The 17,307-nt window shown below is 37.0% G+C and overlaps 1 protein-coding gene across 3 annotated transcripts in view; it reads right to left on the bottom strand.

Annotated features, from left to right (window-relative positions):
• Positions 1–17,307, bottom strand: part of CSPP1 (centrosome and spindle pole associated protein 1) — a 69,993-nt gene that overhangs the window by 36,989 nt on the left and 15,697 nt on the right. For 2 of the 3 annotated variants that reach the window (XR_010067656.1, XM_063299361.1), the window contains exons 5-10: positions 15,097–15,177; positions 13,330–13,431; positions 12,052–12,458; positions 10,101–10,174; positions 6,902–6,995; positions 5,368–5,425 (exon numbers count right to left, since the gene is read on the bottom strand). Coding sequence is in view for 2 of the 3 variants with exons in the window: in XM_063299361.1 (XP_063155431.1) it covers positions 5,368–5,425; positions 6,902–6,995; positions 10,101–10,174; positions 12,052–12,458; positions 13,330–13,431; positions 15,097–15,177 (816 nt within the window). In the remaining variant the exon portion in view is untranslated. The remainder of the gene's footprint in view (positions 1–5,367; positions 5,426–6,901; positions 6,996–10,100; positions 10,175–12,051; positions 12,459–13,329; positions 13,432–15,096; positions 15,178–17,307) is intronic. The other variant, XM_063299362.1, reaches the window with a different exon arrangement.

The following is a 17,307-nucleotide window of genomic DNA, read 5'->3' as shown; positions in this document are numbered from 1 at the left end:
ACGTCACTCTCTCTAATTATTGACTGCACGTAGACGTCTGGGTGGGTTACATTCTTCCAGACATCTTGGAAGATTTCATCCCTCAATGGGTGGGGTGGGGTGGGGTGTTAGATTCCTTTCTTTCCTTCCCCACAGCCTTTGCTCCTGGGAAGATTCAAAATAACAAAAGCCTCCATCAAACTCCTCTTGCACTATTTAAACTCAAGGGGAGATGAACTGAACTCAAGAATTGACCAACCAGCCCTCATACACTTATCTTACAATAAGATTTTAGAATCTCTAAAAGCTTGTGTTGCTAGAGGTACCCATTAAACAAGGGAAGGGTGAACAGTGATAGAGACTGTGAAGAAGAAAATATATGCTATAACATTCATATGTCTTGGTTCTTTAAGTAGCTATAAAGGATGAAATGGTATAACAGGATGTGAGCTACAGATGGCACAGAATAATTTGTGATGTGGCCCAGCATAGGCATCGGCTGGAAGTCTTTTTCTCTCTAAGAAGATGGACTGAAAGGAAACAAATCATGGTTTTGCATGACAGTTTCTGTATAATATATGCAGACCAGATGCTTGTGGCATGTACCACTGCCTACTGTTACACAATGCACTAAGCAGTAGTCTGTCAACCTAAGCATGATTTAGGACATCTTCACTTTAAATAAGAAAGGCAAAAATTATTATTAAACTACCTAGAATTCTACAATTTGTCTTACAGAATTCAATTGTTTCCCCCTCTCCTTAGTCTGAGGGATAAAGTCTGAGGGATAAAAGAGAAACTGTTTGGAAGTTAGAAGACCCAAATAAATACTTCCTTCTAGCAGCTTAGGAGGAAAAGTTCTCCAATGAGTTGGCAAACTGCCTCATGGCAATAAATGAAGCTCAAGTGATTCTGCACCTGGTTCTATGGAAATTGGAAGAATTACAGATTAATTCTACTCAGTTGTCTTGGTTTTGGTGCTCTTCTCTCTCTTTTTTCCTGGAGGGGAAGAAAAGAAAAAAATTCTAAGGACAGGTGGGGATTCAGGGGCAAAAGTGGATGCTTTAAGTATTGCAGAAACTTCAGGCACCTATTTCTCCTTTTATACTTCTAAAAATCCTCCCAGAGTCTATTCCTATTCGAATTTGGAGTGGAGCCCTTGACATGTCTCACAAAGCCTAATGGAAGCTGTAGACTCATGACCTAAAGTTTCAACCCCACAGAGGAAGGTAGGCTAAAGAAGTTATAATATTGATTGCCAGAGACTTGAGAATAACTGTTCATTCAATCAGAACTCTGCCAAGTTCAACTTTGCTGGGAGTTGGAATGATTTCTCCTGCTTTTCCTGCTATCTGGTGGTCACAGTAAAAATTCCTCTGAAATTGTTTTCATCAGACGGCACCACATTTTGAAGGGGATTTGATTAGAAAATGCTGCATTCCCTGTGTGATACATTACTACTCCATTTATAAATATCTGAAGTATTCATTTAAGCCTCTCAGTACAGGAGCATACTGTCTTCTTTTCCTGTGGGTTTCACAGCAGGGCATTTTTCTGATGAAACTACAGTTTGGAGGAAAAAGGGATAGTCAATGGCCCAAAACTTAGAAGAGTTGAACAATGAGGGAAAGGAGAAAAAAAGAAGAAATTGTATGACTGGTGAGAGAAAGAGAATAAAAACAGTAAACTGTAAGAGAGAAGATAAAGGAGAAATTCCATCAGCAAAAGAAAAAGTATTACAATATTGAACCTAATACTGAAATATAGACAACTGGAAGTCGCACCAATTGTGGCAAAACTGCGGGAAGGAAGGCTTAGATGGTATGGACACGTCATACACAGCAAAGAAGACTCGGTGGTAAGAAGAGCCATGCGCCTGGACCCTGGTGGCCAGTGGCCCCGTGGTAGACCCAAGAAACGGTGGATGGACCGCATTAAGGAGGACATGGAATGTGTGAACATCACCACTGAAGATGCCTTGGACCAAGCCAAATGGAGACCGATATGCCAACAAGCGGACCCTGCTATAGCACGGGAAAAACGCTAAGAAGAAGAAGACTGAAATATAGATTTCATAATCCATGCTTTTTGGGATAGTAAGAGACAACCCACTTCAAGATGTTTCCTCACTTCTGGGAATAGTGTTTTTAAAAGTAATATTATAGTCCCTGAAATACAGATGCAGAGTAATTTAGTGATTTTCTAAAATAACTGCCATATTTCTTGCCGTTTGCTGAATAGGCTAGTAATAAAGAGAATTAGATCAGTCACTATCATCAGCATTCTTGTTCGTCTAAGAAAATTGGAAAAAAATATTTTAAAGAATAACAACGTATTATAGCACTTAATCGGGAGGAGGATGAAATATTTTCAATAAACATTTCTAAACATTAGCAAGTCAGAATCCAAGATAGGTAGGTAGATACTCATTTAATTACTTAAAACATTTTTTAAAATTTTCTAATAAGGAAGTTTAACATGTGAGAAATATTTGCTGGATAAAAGCATTGAACATTCTAGGAGGCTACAAAAAGAAGTGATAACAATGAACTTAATCCAAAAAGCATGCAGGTTTCAAAAGCACCCTATCTATTCCAGTTTCCACGACAACTACTTTTTTTTGTTTGCTTCAGCTTCATAAAACTGAGAAAAACATGACAGTATAAAAGGTTTCTGGAATAAAGTTATTGTATTTCTATATAAGTTTTTAATGGCATCATTCCTGTTTACAACCAGAAAAGTGTTGCTAGCTCTGGAACCCTATATGCCTAAATACTACAAACCCGTCATGAAGAACAGCCATTGACAAAATAGCAGTAGCTTAAAATGTTTACCTTTCCTTCACTTAGTTGCAAGAGAGCATATACAATAATGTTAGTACTTACGACTGCAGAACTCCATAGATCACATACAAATTATGTTATACTTAATTTGTTACACACTTTTAATGTTGTGTGGTTGGTTTCAATACAATAACAGCTTTTGTCTAATGGAATATTTTAAAAGTTATTTTGGTTAGGACCAAGAACATCTTGAAATGCAGCATTTGCTTCCCCCTTTGCCATTTCAGAATACAGTCTTACATAACATGTTATCTGGAGTGAGTTCCACTGAATTCAATCAGACTTACTTCTGAGATAGACGTGCATACTATAAATTCAAACGTTTTTCAAGATGCTTTTTGGATTTAGTAGAATTTAGGGGACAGAATGGGATAACTCAAAGGGCAAACATAAATACATCAGCACTTTCAATCTTTCACTGAATACATAATAACTACTGTATATTAACTCTAGTACATCCTCTATGCTATAGCCCACTTATTTCACTGGACTATATTCATGTATATTAAACTATGGCAATTCTCTGAATCTCAATGAAGAAGTAAATTTAAAAATGATTTCAATCTCTTTAAGATAAGTACTCATTAGTTAACCAGACCATATTGTTACATTAGGAAAAAAACTCAAGTTGATAGTATGCTTAAGTGATTAAATTGTGAAAAGTACTATCAGCTTTCAGTTAACTAATTCATTATTAATGCAATTTTTATTTTTTCCTTAAGATATCTGCTATACCTACATTCATTCGTTCTTCCGTTATAGCTTTTTTTGAGATACAGATTGCCCCACCATAAATTTTCCAGGGTAACTATATTCTATTCTATGTACCAAGACAGTCATATGATCTGCCTCTTGCTAATATATATCACTGAGAACAAAGGGTATTTCCAGAAGATTATCATGACCCACAATTCAATAATCTATTTGCCAATAATCACTGAACTAATATACCTGAAGATTATAGCTATTCTTGATAAGACAGTGCAGCCTATTCTTTATGAAAAGAAAAAAAAACAGATTCCACTACATAATGACACTATTAATGATGTAACAAAGCACTATCCAGTAAGTATTCATGACATTTGTATGTAATCCTCCACCCAGCAACAAGCTTGTATTAGTCATTCTATTAAGGTCACAGGTGGGGTGGGGGGGACAGAAACAAATTTAAAAAACAATTTACATACAGTGGTGCTTACAGGTTTGTGAACCCATTTGAATTTTCAATATTTCTGCATAAATATGACTTAAAACATGATCTCTTCTCCACACAAGTCCTAAAACTAGATAAAGAGCACCCAATTAAACAAATGAGTCAAAAACACTGTATTTGTTCATTTATTTATTGAGGAAAATTATTCAAAACTACATATTTGTGTGTGGCAAAAGTATGTGAACCTTTGCTTTCAGTAACTGGTGTGCCCCTTTTGGGCAGCAATAACTGCAACTAAACATTTCCAATAACGATTGAACAGTCCTGCACTTTGGCTTGGAAAAATTTCAGCCCATTGCCCCTTACAGAACAGCTTCAACTCAGGGATGTTCGTGGGCTTCCTTACATGAACTGCTACTTCAGGCCCTTCCACAACATTTCTATAGGATTACGGTCAGGACTTTGACTTGGCCATTCCAAAACATTAACTTTCTTCTGCTTCAACCATTCTTTGATGGCATGACTTGTGTATTTAGGTCATTGTCCTGCTGCATGACCCACTTTCTCTTTAGCTTCAGTTCACAAAGAGATACCTTGACATTTTCCTGTAGAATTTGCTAGTACAATTCAGAATTCATAGTTCTATCAGTGACATCAAACTGTTCTGATTCAGAGGGAGCAAAACAGGCCCAAACCATGACACTGCTGCCTCGTTTCACAAATGGGATAAGGTTCTTATGCTGGAATGCAGGGCTTGCCTTTCGCCAAACATAACACTTTGGTGAAAACAAAAGCCAAAAAGTTCTATTCTGGTCTCATGCATCCACAGAACATTCCTCCAATAGCCTTCTGGCCTATCCACATGGTCTTTCACAAACTGCAGATGGGCCGCAATGTTCTTTTCGTAGGGTGCGTGTGAGTGTACACACAGCACCTGCCTGCAACTCCTTAAACCAAATACATCTTTTTTTGATCAGGAAAAGATCCAGCTACGTTAAGGAATCACAAACATGTGCTATGTGAGTGCCCTGTGCAAATTTTTAAAATTATATCAAGACTATGATGCAACACTCGTTTGCTACAAATCTTATTACCTTCTTATACTGCTGAATTATAGAAATGCACTCCTATATTGTAATTTATTTCCATTTCCAACTAATATTTGAACTGTTAGATAGAAGAAGAAGTATCTTATTTGAGTAAGTAATAATCCTCCACAACATGATCAGGATAGAAGGCTGTGGTTAAATATTAAGTATCAGCAGTCCTACTAACCTTCTGATATGGGATGAAGCAGCTTAGGTAAGCATTTATTAGCTCTATTTAAAAATGTCTCTCACACACTTTAAATCAGTTAGCTAGACTTGAAAAAGAACTAAACAATTCATTCACCTGTTTCTCAGGATCTACAACTCCCGATGCAGCAACAGGGAGGTCAAGCTCCTTTTCACTATTAAAGAAAAAGAGGGAGAAACACACCTTCACTGAAGATTAACACAAATATTAGCCTGAGATATTTTATTTATCAATTCAACATGATAAACAGATACTGTAATCCAGATCTTTCAGATCCAAGTTGAACCATCAATCCCAGAGCTGGGAAAGTATAGCTTCATCTGCTCAAGCCATTGTAATCAGTGCTCAGATATGATAGAGGCCAACAGATCCACCTAATGATCTGGAGAGCCATAGATCTATCCAATAAACTAAATCCCTCAATTCAGAGAGAAGAAATCCATAGCTGGGAGATACTTCTATTAGAACTAATCAAAATGGCATTAAAAAGTATGAAAATATCAACATTCTCCAAAACATGTCAGCAGACAGATCTCTAAGGATGGGAAGAAGCAAGAAAGTCCAAAACTTACCACAGATGTTTTCAATCATGTATTTTGGACATTTACCTCATCTCAACCTATATCTACTGTAGCTTTAAAAAAAAATTATAGCATTTTGCTATAAATTTTGATCAAATTTAAATCAAAGTTCTTACATTAAAATGTAGAACAGAATAGGCTTGTTGAATCAAATTTGCTTTTGCTATAAACCTGAGTTCCACAAAGCAGCACATGAACTTTTGCATTAGAACTTGTTTCATATTTATGAAAATTCTTGTCAGAATGCTGGCAGATTTTAGAATTCCTGTAAAGGAATACATGCTGTGATGAGGGAAAATGTCCAAGGTAAAGCTGCTACAATCAGACTTGTGAAAGCCCATCCAACTATAGTATCATCTACGAAATGTGTGGCATTATTGTTGCACTTATTCACATATTGTAGTCCCAAGAGCATATTCTTCTCCAGTACGTGGTTCAAATATTAAAATACAATTCAGATAGAAAAATAAGTTACATAATTATCATGTGGATACATTATTTTCTGTTATTGGTAACGCAGGTAGGTCTCAATTTGTGCAGTTAATGAATTCCACAAAATGGTCGCATCACTGTATTCAAATTCACGCTATTCGAAGTGATATTTCTATGGGTAATTGGTTTCAGTTAATAGGCAACATTTTTAAACATAAATTTTTATATGCTTATTAATGAAATACAGTAAAAGAAGATAAACCAATATCCAAAGTATATCTGCTATCTCCTGTATTCTGATGTAGTTCTTCAAAATTAGCCTCTTCCTTTTTGAGCTTTCCTCAGGCGGAACCTTCCTTTTCTTCATTTTGCACACATTACTATTAGCATCTAACCCCCAATGTCAAGTGTGCATGAGCTAGCCTCAACTGCACCACCCTGGCCTTGCACTAACTGAATTTTGGCTCACATTAAACATGACCTGCTATCAATTTATGATTTGCATGAAATCGAATATTGCACTATTTGAACTCGCACTAATCACAACCTACCTGTAGGAAAAAAGTTTTATTACTAATCATTCATCAAATAATTTTTAACTAACAGCCTTCTATTACCGTCTCTTATTTCTTTGCTGCTCAGCCATTTGCTCCATTAATTCTTGCCTATATTGTTCTTTTCTTCTCTGAGTAAGTTCTCTATCTTGACCTCCTAAAAAGGAAATAACACAGAAGCAACCACCTTTCTCTACAGCCAAAAATGTACCACATATAGTATATTCCTACTACAAAATTCCATTAACATTCTAACTGTGGCAAGAAAATCCTTACATCCAAAAGCTGAATTACAGCTTATCCCCTAATTTTTTTTTTAATCCATTCAATCTTGACCAATTCCCACAGACTGCCTGGACAAGTCCCTGCAGTTTTCTTGGCAAGGTTTTTCAGATGTGGTTTGCCATTGCCTCCTTCCTAGGGCTGAGAGAGATTGACTAGCCCAAGGTCACCCAGCTGACTTTGTGCCTAAGGCGGGACTAGAACTCATGGTCTCCCAATTTCTAGCCTGGTGCCTTAACCACTACACCAAACTGGCTCTCTATTCCCTAAATAGCAAACCAGATAAAATAGGTATCTGCAAATCTGACTGGAATTAAATACAGGTAATCCTCGATTTATGACCACAATTGGGACTGGAATTTCCATCACTAAGCAATGCGGTCATAAAGTGGAATGCCACATGACCGTATCGTTTAGCGACAGCAATCCTGGCACTCCCCATTGCTGGTTCTGAGGCTGCTTGCCACCCAACAAGGTAGGGTGCAGGGCAGCCAAAAGGACAGAGATGGGGGGAAATAGGCAGGTGGGGGGAGTTGAAGACCTCCTGCAGTCATAAGTGTAGGCAGGCTGCCAAGTACCCGAATTTTGATCACGTGACCGCAGGGGTGCTACAACAGCTGTAACTTCAGGGACCAGTCACAAGTCCATTTTTGTCAGCACCTTGGTAACTTCGAATAGTTGCTGAACGAATAGTCGTAAGTTGAGGACTATCTGTAATAAAGTAAATTGCACTCTGTGCCATTTCCAAATGAACCATTTTTCATATTACTGAAAGATCAGTAATAACAATTCTCAGAGAAGCAACAGCATAACAATTATTTACTTACCTAGGAGTCATACCTGCAGTTAGTCTCTAAAGTCAACCAAGAACAAATTCAGGAGATCCAACCCCCTACATCTCAGCCCTTTTTCAAATTTCAAATGCACCAACCAATAAAAGTACTAGAGAATAATGCAATGTTTAATCAGCTTTATTGAAAGCACCTCATACTATTTTTGGAGGATGAGAAAGCAGAAGAAAAGAAATTATATATTCTAATGTTTTTAAAATATCTAATATTTTTAAGTTGCTCCCTCAGAATAGTGGTTCGATGAGCATGGTAAGAAAGAGAATATTAAAGAATGTTGGAAGCTTGAGGAAGCGAAAGTGAAATAATTGCTCTTTGAATGAAGACAAATGAGATAGATGATCTAAGAATGAGGAGACACTAAGCTGGACAGTGAAATCCAAGAAATTTTGGACTGGTAAAACCAGAAAATATTACACAGAAATAAGCACCAATCTCCCAGAAAGCTGCTACATAGGAGGCTGAATGATTGGAGAACAGCAATATATCTGGCAGTGGGAGGTGTCTGTGTGGACAGTGCCCCCACCATGGACAGCTGCTTGAGAAGGAAGAGTTACTGTTGCCATTAACATCAGAGATGAGATGCAGAAAGCAGCAGCTGGAGTTCACATATTCGAAATATAGATAGTCCTCACTTAACAACCATTTGTTTAGTGATGGTTCAGACTTACAACAGTGTTAAAAAAAATGACTTAAGACCAGTTCTCACACTTATGACCCGTGGTCACATGATCAAGATTTGGATGCTTGGCAACCAGTTAGCAGCATCCCATTTTCACATGATCACCATTTTCAACCTTCCCAGCTGGCTTCTGGCAAGCAAAATCAATGGGAAACCATGTGATTCACTTAACGACCACATGGTTCACTTAAACCTCATAGTGATTCACTTAATGGCCACTGCAAAAGAGGTCATAAAATCTGGTCGGATTCACTTAATGACTGCTTTGCTTAGCAACTGAAATTCTTGTCCCATTTATGGTTGTTAAGCAAATCACGCTGTTTCCCATTGGTGTAGGTAGTCCTTACTTAACACCCAGTCATTCGGCGACCATTTGGAGTTATGACAGTGCCGAACAAAGGGGACATACAATGGGTCTTCGTAGTTGTGGCTGTTGCAGTGTCCGCATGGTCACGATTCAGGCACTTGACAACCGGCTCACAATTATGATGTTGCAGCATCCCATGGTCACATGGTCACCATTTGTGACCTTCACTGCTGGCTTCCGACAAGCAAAGTCAATAGGGAAACCAGCAGGAGGTTGCATATGGTGATCATGTGATCGCAAAACACTGTGATCACGTGGAATTTGCCTAACAACGAAAACTGGGACTGCCAGAACTGCTGTCATAAGTCAGCATGGTCATGTGAAGTTGTGCCTTATGACCAGGTCACTTAGCAACGGAGTTCCTGGTCCCAGTTACTGTGGGTAAGCAAGGACTACCTGTAGTATGGCCTATGATGGCTGGAAGGAGATGTAAGAGTTGTGTAAGAAGGAAGAACCTCATTTATTTATGTTTGTTTGTTTGTTTGTTTGTTTGTTTGTTTTATGTACCCACCCATCTCACTTGCATGTAAGTGCAGGTGCCTCCTCCTAAGTCATTTGCCTGTGCCCTGGGCCCAAGTGGCTGAATTGGTCTCTAGCTCTGTTGGTAAATGCCGGGTCTATGCGCAATAATACTGTGTCTGTTCATGAAATGTTGATACAGCTTGCAGACCTGGTGTGTATTACTGAGACATGGCTGAGCAGTGATAAAGATGTGGGCCTATCAAACCCTGGTAAGCTGAGTTTCAGATCCTACAACAATTGTGATGCCAGGATCAGGAAAGAGGGCTTGCAGTAACTGGACTGCAGGTGTATATGCGTGAAACTGGCCTGTTCTGACAAGGGGAGGCTGCTGCTGGGATACCAAATGTCTACCTCCCTGTCAGTGGCCTCCCCTACCTCCTGGATCTCAGGTGCTGACCAGAATTCCTGATGAGATTGCTCCAGTGGGGCCTTTTCCCAATCATCAATCCTAATTAGCTCCTTGATTTAATGAGTAGCTAAGGAAAATGAAGCAACTGAAAATAACCATTACATGTACTATCAAAACATAACATTTTTCAGTATCCAGTTTTTCAAACATACCAAGTATAAGTCCTGTGGCATAAGGAACTCTATCTGTAGTCTGTACCTGCTCAATAGGAGAATTTCCTTGACTTCTGAAATGAAAGGAGGGATAAAGAATAAGTCATACTAAATCATTTTTTAAAAAAATATGGAATGTTTTCTTTAAAATATGGCAATTTTAGATTAGGATTTAATGATAAATCCTATAATTTAAAGGTGTAATGTGCAGTTGCAAAAGTGTCAAAACATATGCTGATAAAAATTGTTTGTGCTAGTCCCAGGACCACACTCATCATCCAATCATTCTTGAGTAGGAAAGGAATTTTAATACAGATGGTCCTCACTTAATGACCATTCAGCGACCGTTCGCAGTTATGGCAGTGCTGAACAAATGGTACTTATGCCCAGTCCCCTAAGTTACGGCTGTTAGTTACTTGCAATGTTTTCGGAAGGCCTCAGAAGCATCTTGAGAAGGCAGCACGCAATTTGGAGAAGTGCACACACAATTTTGAGAGGGGCAGGCGTCGCCTTCTTGTGAGCTTTTGGAAGGCTTCAGAAGCATCACAAACAGCACCACGAGAAGGCAGCACACAATTTGGAGAAGAGTGCGTGTGATAGAGGGGCATGCACAGTCTTGGGAAGAAGGTATGGCATGGCCAGCAGCTGCCTCACATAGGGCCAGGCAGGGCATGCCTCCTCAGCAGCGAGATGAAGACAGTGAAGGTCAGCTGGGAGCAACAGGGCCTGTATAGCGCAGGTCAGTGTGGGCAGCTGGGGCTTTGCGTTGAGGCACTGGGGTGGCTGGCCGCAGCATGGGGCTTGAAGTAGAGGTCTGAGGGCAGCAGTGGCAGCCAGCTGAGACTGCTGAATGCCCAGGACCTATACTTCAGTCTCAGCTACTGTGCAGGGCAGCCAAAAGGGCAGAGATGGGAGGGGGTAGATAGGCGGGGGGGGGGGAATTCAAGAGGAGGCAATCCCTTATCTTACTGAGGCTCAGGGCTGGGAGGGACCAAGCCAGGAATGGCTTGGATCAGGGTGGGATCAGGATCAGTCATCGCCTAATGACTGGTGGAATTTGGTTAACAATGGCAATGAAGACTGCCAGGATTGCTATTGCTAAGCAATGTGGTCACGTGACATCACACTTTGCGACCGCATTGCTTAGCAATGGAAATTCCAGTCCAATTACCGTCGTAACCCAAGGACTATCTGTATTAAAAAAGGAGCCATTAGTCAATTATGTATTACTCTCATCTTTAATTTGTCACTGATACCAATCCACATGGGAATAGCTAAATAATTGATGAAAGCATATCCATATTTTAAGATTAATACTTTGTAACTGCAATACTGAACCAGTATTTCAGGGAATTTAAGCATAATTTCTACAAATTTTTAATTTCCACAAAAATTGTTTTATCCAAGGGAAGAAGACACTCTTTACTGAATACAGTGCTTAAGAAAGGCTGAGAAGTTAAGGAAGAGCCGAAGTACTGGAGTTACTCAGAAGAGAAATATCTGGCACCTTGTTTGCTAAGCATATTGTGATGGGGGCTTATTTGGAGCCTTTATTTCTAGGGCATTCTAATTCTCTTATTTTTGACACAAAAATACTGATACTTAACATCATTCTGATTTCATGATCCTCAGAACTTGAAACAAAAAGTTGAGGTATCAGAGTGGAATAATCTCAAGGGAACATATTCTAAGATGGATGTTTATTCATTTTACATTCAAATATATGTATATATTTCCTTCAAAGCTTCTGGAAAACTGTTCTCAACATATAAATATGGAATCAGTGTGGTGCAATAATGTTCTGAATACAGAATAAGATAGCCTAAGTACAGTGCTATAGTAGAACTACTGGCCTTAAGACAGATATCCAGGATAGAGAGGGCTAGAACTCAGGGAGAAAGATGCTACCACGATTCGCCTTAAAGTACACTAATAAGGAAGATAAATTTACCTCTGGGCATGAAAGACCCGCAATGGTTTTTTGTCATAATCACTTTCATATCGAAACCTGGGATCCATTTCATCATTTATTTCAGGATCATGATCCTCACACTTGTGATGTCTTCCGGAACAGTTATCAGGTTTGCCCTCCAGCTTTCCTCGCTTCTGACTGGAAATGTTCAATTTTTCATCAAGTGTTTTATTCAGTAATGAGTCCCCAAATCCAGTTTCAATATCTGGTTTACGTTGTTGGTCTAACAATAATCTTTTATTTGATAACCCTTCATAGGTATCTGTAGATGTACAAGCATCTTTCTTGCTGTTTTCTTCATCTTTTTGAGAAGACACGTTTGAAGCATATAATTCTGACTGGACTTTGCTAACATCAAAATTTTGCTTATGTATATCTGTGTCATGCTGTTAATACAAGACAAATATTTAAAGACTATATATAAACAAACAAAAAATGGCTTTAGTTTATTTATTTCAATTTTAAGCCACATTTCAATTTTAATTAGCCATTTTCACAATCAACTCAAAAAGCAAAAGGGAATAATAATGGCAGCTTTAAATAACAATGAACTGCTTTCAATATAAGACATGCAATACAAGATACACAATGGAAGCAGCCTTATATTTGATAATGCCATGACTTCAAAATTCCCCCTCAAAAGAGATCAGATTATCACCCTGTTTTTGTCTGGGCACCAACTTAAACTTTTTTTCATTTTGCTAGTCATTTAACCTTTTACAAGTTTAATCTGTTGGGGTGGGGTGGTACTTGGTTGAAATGGCTTTATATTTTGTGGGGGGATTCCCACTTTTGTAGTGGATATTTTATAGTTTTGAGACAGTTGATGTTTCATTTTATCTGTACAGTATACCAATTTGTACAAGGTGATAGGTAGCCTAGGCATTTTTTAAAGTAAATACAGAGAAAAAAATATGGTATAAAGGGAAGCATCATCATTGCTCTTCCCACTCATTCACATATTTACCGACAGCAGACAAAGTAAAAAGAGGTAAAAAGAGCAGTTTTAGATGATGTCATACACACACTTCATCCTAATAAAAATCTAGAAATAAAACAGTCAATATTACATTGCCTCAACATACGTTAGTCCACCAATGCCACATAAGTACACAGAAGTCTGTATTTAAAAAATAATGGATTTATATATAGGAACAGAAAAAAGATTATGATCAGTCTCCAATTAACCTCTCTTACAGCTTAATCAGAGATATCATTCCATTGTTTCTAGCGTGATTGAAAAAATCTGTGGTTTACCTCTGTTTGTTTCTTCCCTACTCTTCTTAACCTTTCATTCCATTCTTCCTTTTCCCTGAGATACTGATTGTATTCCTTGTTTCTTTCAAATCTTAACCTGTCCTAGAACAAATATCAGAAATTGCACTGGAGCTGCAAAACGTTTTAGCAAGATTGCAAAAAAGTTCAGTTTTCATTAGTTTCAATTTTATGTGGATGATCTGTTAGCATATGGAAACACTGAGGCCTTAAAAGTAACTAAAATAAAGGCTTCCATTTGGCCAAAATAAAACAAAGCTTCACCAGAACAAGGAAATCATAATCTGATATTCATTTTTGAAGGTACAAGAACTCCTACCTTTTTAGCATTAAGAACATAAAATCAGTAGGAAGTACTGAAAATTTTCCCTAAAACTTTGGTATTTGATCATTTCTGTATGCCAGCAGGAATGCAGTAACTAGCTGTCCAAACACATAGGATATTATTTTGAAATCAGCAGTTGGTAAAATAACATGTAAACTAGTTTTAAGAAAATGGCCCAGAAAGAATTTGAACTTAGATCTTACTTTACACTACTTATCGCAACACAACACATTAGTTTTGACTATTAAACTTTTTATTTTTTAACTTGCAAGCCCACTGGGAAAGGGACCAATACAGCATATAAACACCTTAACCACTACACCACACCAGCTTTCTACAAATCTTTCAAAGAGAAAACTAAAGGGACGTTCTATTTACATTCACATTTCTGTTTGGAAATGAACTGCCAAGCTTCGTACTTCCGGGCAATTTCTGACTTTTTTACAACTTTTTCCTTCAAAGAGTACTGTAGAGTACAATGGAAGCCACTTTCTTTGACTTGATCCTAACTAACAGAGGAGACTTTGTTGAGGAAGTAGAACAGGGGAACTTTGCGTGAAAGTAACCATGCAACACTGAATTCCTTATATTAGGGGGAAATAATACTGAATATAGTCAAATAAATACTAGGGGTCTCAAGAAGGGTATTAAACAAATACTTCATTTAAGTAATTTAAATATACATGTACTTTATCTCATGAATTACTGGGAGTACTTTGGGATTGTGGCAGACTGTAAATGTGATAAATAAGTAAAGAATGCCAAGACTTGTTTTCTATTACCTCAGAGCACAGGACACAAAAAAATGAGTTTAAGCTGCAAGATGGCTAATTCTGTTTGAATGTTAAGAAAAACTTCCTAAGGGAACAGCAGTTTGGCAATGGAAATGGCTACCAGGGGAGGTGGTGAGCTCAGTATATTCAACAAAACTAGATAAATCTCTTTACTGCTGCTTGTCTAGAATCCAAATAGTGCAAATTACTGGATTAACATGAAGTAGTATCATAAAGAGTTTTATATCAATGAAGAACACTATATGTGGCAGTCTCACTCGTTTTCTGAACTAATGTGGTTTTCAAGAAAGACAATAAAATTTTGTTGATTATAATGTAGATTATAGCACAACTCTGATAACAGATTATCAAATATCATGAAAAAGGAAGATTCTTGTACACAATAAATTCCACACAAATCAAGGAAAAGTATTTCATTTCTGGATTTAGTTAACATACCAATTGTTTTGAGCACACAGCACACAAATTCAAAAGAGACATCTATGTATATGAGAGGAGACAGTGTGGAATAGCTGATATTTCATATCACCAACAAAAGTAGAGGATTCAATTTTGTGGTTATAACACACAAAAATATATAATTTCCAAATCACAACAGTTCTGCAATTTGTTAAGTTTCCATAAACCTACCTTAGCAGATCTTCTGTCGCAAATAGGAAGAGACAGTCCCTGAGTATATGGGTTAACTTCACCTGATGTTAAATATCTTTTCTACAAAAAATATAATCAATACATATTTAAATCCAATGTTCCCAGATGTTGTAAAATAATAATTTAAAATAAATATAAACTTATCTTCTGAACTAAGTAATGTGAATTTAAGCAGCACATTTCCAAGATTTTCAAACATGGTTAATTGCATCATCTTTTGTTTCAAAATATAACCTCTGTGGTTCAACAGCATTTACTTCCTTAGTAGAGTGCATAACACTGCAGTTTCATGTCTGTGTATCTAGTCCACAAGCCAACATCAGGTAACTAATATGACATTATTTTCAGGTTACTCAAAATAATTTATCAACATATATATTTAAATCCAATGCTCCTAGAGATTGTAAAAATAGTACTTTAAAACCAGCATAAACTGATAATCAATTTCAGCATGTCCTGTATTCATTATATTAAAGGTAATACAGAGTATCAATTTTGTAGTGAAATCAAATACAGGAAAGACCATCAGAATGGTAAGATGATATGAACAGAAAATTATGAATAGCATGTGAAAATCAACTTTTTAAAAGACAAGACAGCCACAAAACACAGCCAAGCACAAAGACTGATTTTTCACCCAAGACTTTTTAATAGCACATTCAAATAAAGGGAAATATGAATTTGAAGAGTAGCATAATGCAAGCACCATACCTTCTTTTTTGCCTGTGACATACCCTAAAAGTTTGGAAAACAGACTTCATCTTAAATAATATTCTGTCAATAACAGCTCTGAATCTTTTTTCCTCCCTTAGGCAGACATGTGCAAATTTAAAACAATTTAAAGATGCTGATTCTTAAGAAGTGCAGTAAATAGTATTTAATGTATTAATTTACACTATTAAACTTAGCTGCTACTAAAAACATAAATACAAATTTCCAATTTGTATAATATTGGGGAAAACTGTCACTGGAAATTCTTTTACACATATTTGGGTTATCTTTGCTACTGTATCATCACATAAGCTCAAGCACATACAAAAATTCAGCACAAAAGGATTTAAAACATTTGGAAGTAGAAATTTTTTAAAACTGTAATTGTTAACCAAGTTTGTCCTTCCTGCCATTACCTTGTGAACCATCATATATATATATTTTAATATGTTTACCACTAATTCATCCTTTGAAGCTAAGATTAATTACACATAATATAATAAAAAAAAATTTTCAATCTTTCTAGTCTAAATTTATGTTTCACTTTTTTCTACTAATCACATAAATATTCTTCTGTTCTTTCAACTGCCTCTGTTTTTCAGGCATTATCCTCTCTTGTTCCCTTCTACTTCCAGCTGCCTCTCCAATATTTTTATCTTCCATTTATCTGTAAAGCAAAATCGCTCTGACATGTTTTTTAATCTAGATAGATATATCATTTCTCTCAGCCTGTTTTCACTTGTTTGAATGATGCTGGATGATCTACAACTCCCCAAATATTGTCAGATAACACATCACAGTGATATTAACTGAACATCACTGAAAATTTGGGGTAGAATTTCTTGCTATTTCTTGTCAGTAAATGAAAAACTGTAAATGTTTTAAGACTTAGGATGAAGCTTGACACACACCAAAAAAATACTAATATATAACCACCCACAACAATAATAGCCTTGCTTATTTGTGTGATATTGGTGCCCTGCTCCCCATGCCTTCTGATTGCCCAAGGAAACAAAATGAAAAAATGCAGCTTCTGGCTCCTAAAACTTGCCCTGAAACACAATTCCAAAATGTGAGCTGTTTATGTTGTAGTTTTGGCTGTGGTCTTTCTCCCCCACCTCCCCAACACATGGTTCACTTTTCTAATGCCATCCACCTCTTATAACAATGATAGAGTTAGCATTCCAATTGTCATAATTTATGGAAACCCAATTTTCTGTGTTACAATACAATGCACCATAAACTGATCATATAGTATAGGCTTACAGTACGCACTAGGCTAAAATAAGTTTGGCTAGTTTTTGATTAAATGTATCATGTAAATTAAACCAGTTATTCATCTGTTCAAAATATAATTTCTCCCTCTGCTCCTCCTACCAAACTCCTTTGCAAAATCTATTTCCAATAATTTATTGTCATGGATATTTTAGATGGCATTTAACATTACTGTAACATTACATAGCAACAAATTTTAGAAAT

The sequence above is a fragment of the Candoia aspera genome, chromosome 3 (genome assembly GCF_035149785.1).
Source record: "Candoia aspera isolate rCanAsp1 chromosome 3, rCanAsp1.hap2, whole genome shotgun sequence".
Taxonomy (NCBI): domain Eukaryota; kingdom Metazoa; phylum Chordata; class Lepidosauria; order Squamata; family Boidae; genus Candoia; species Candoia aspera.
The sequence above is the reverse complement of the archived record's forward strand: the minus strand, read 5'-3'. Positions and strand labels throughout refer to the sequence as shown.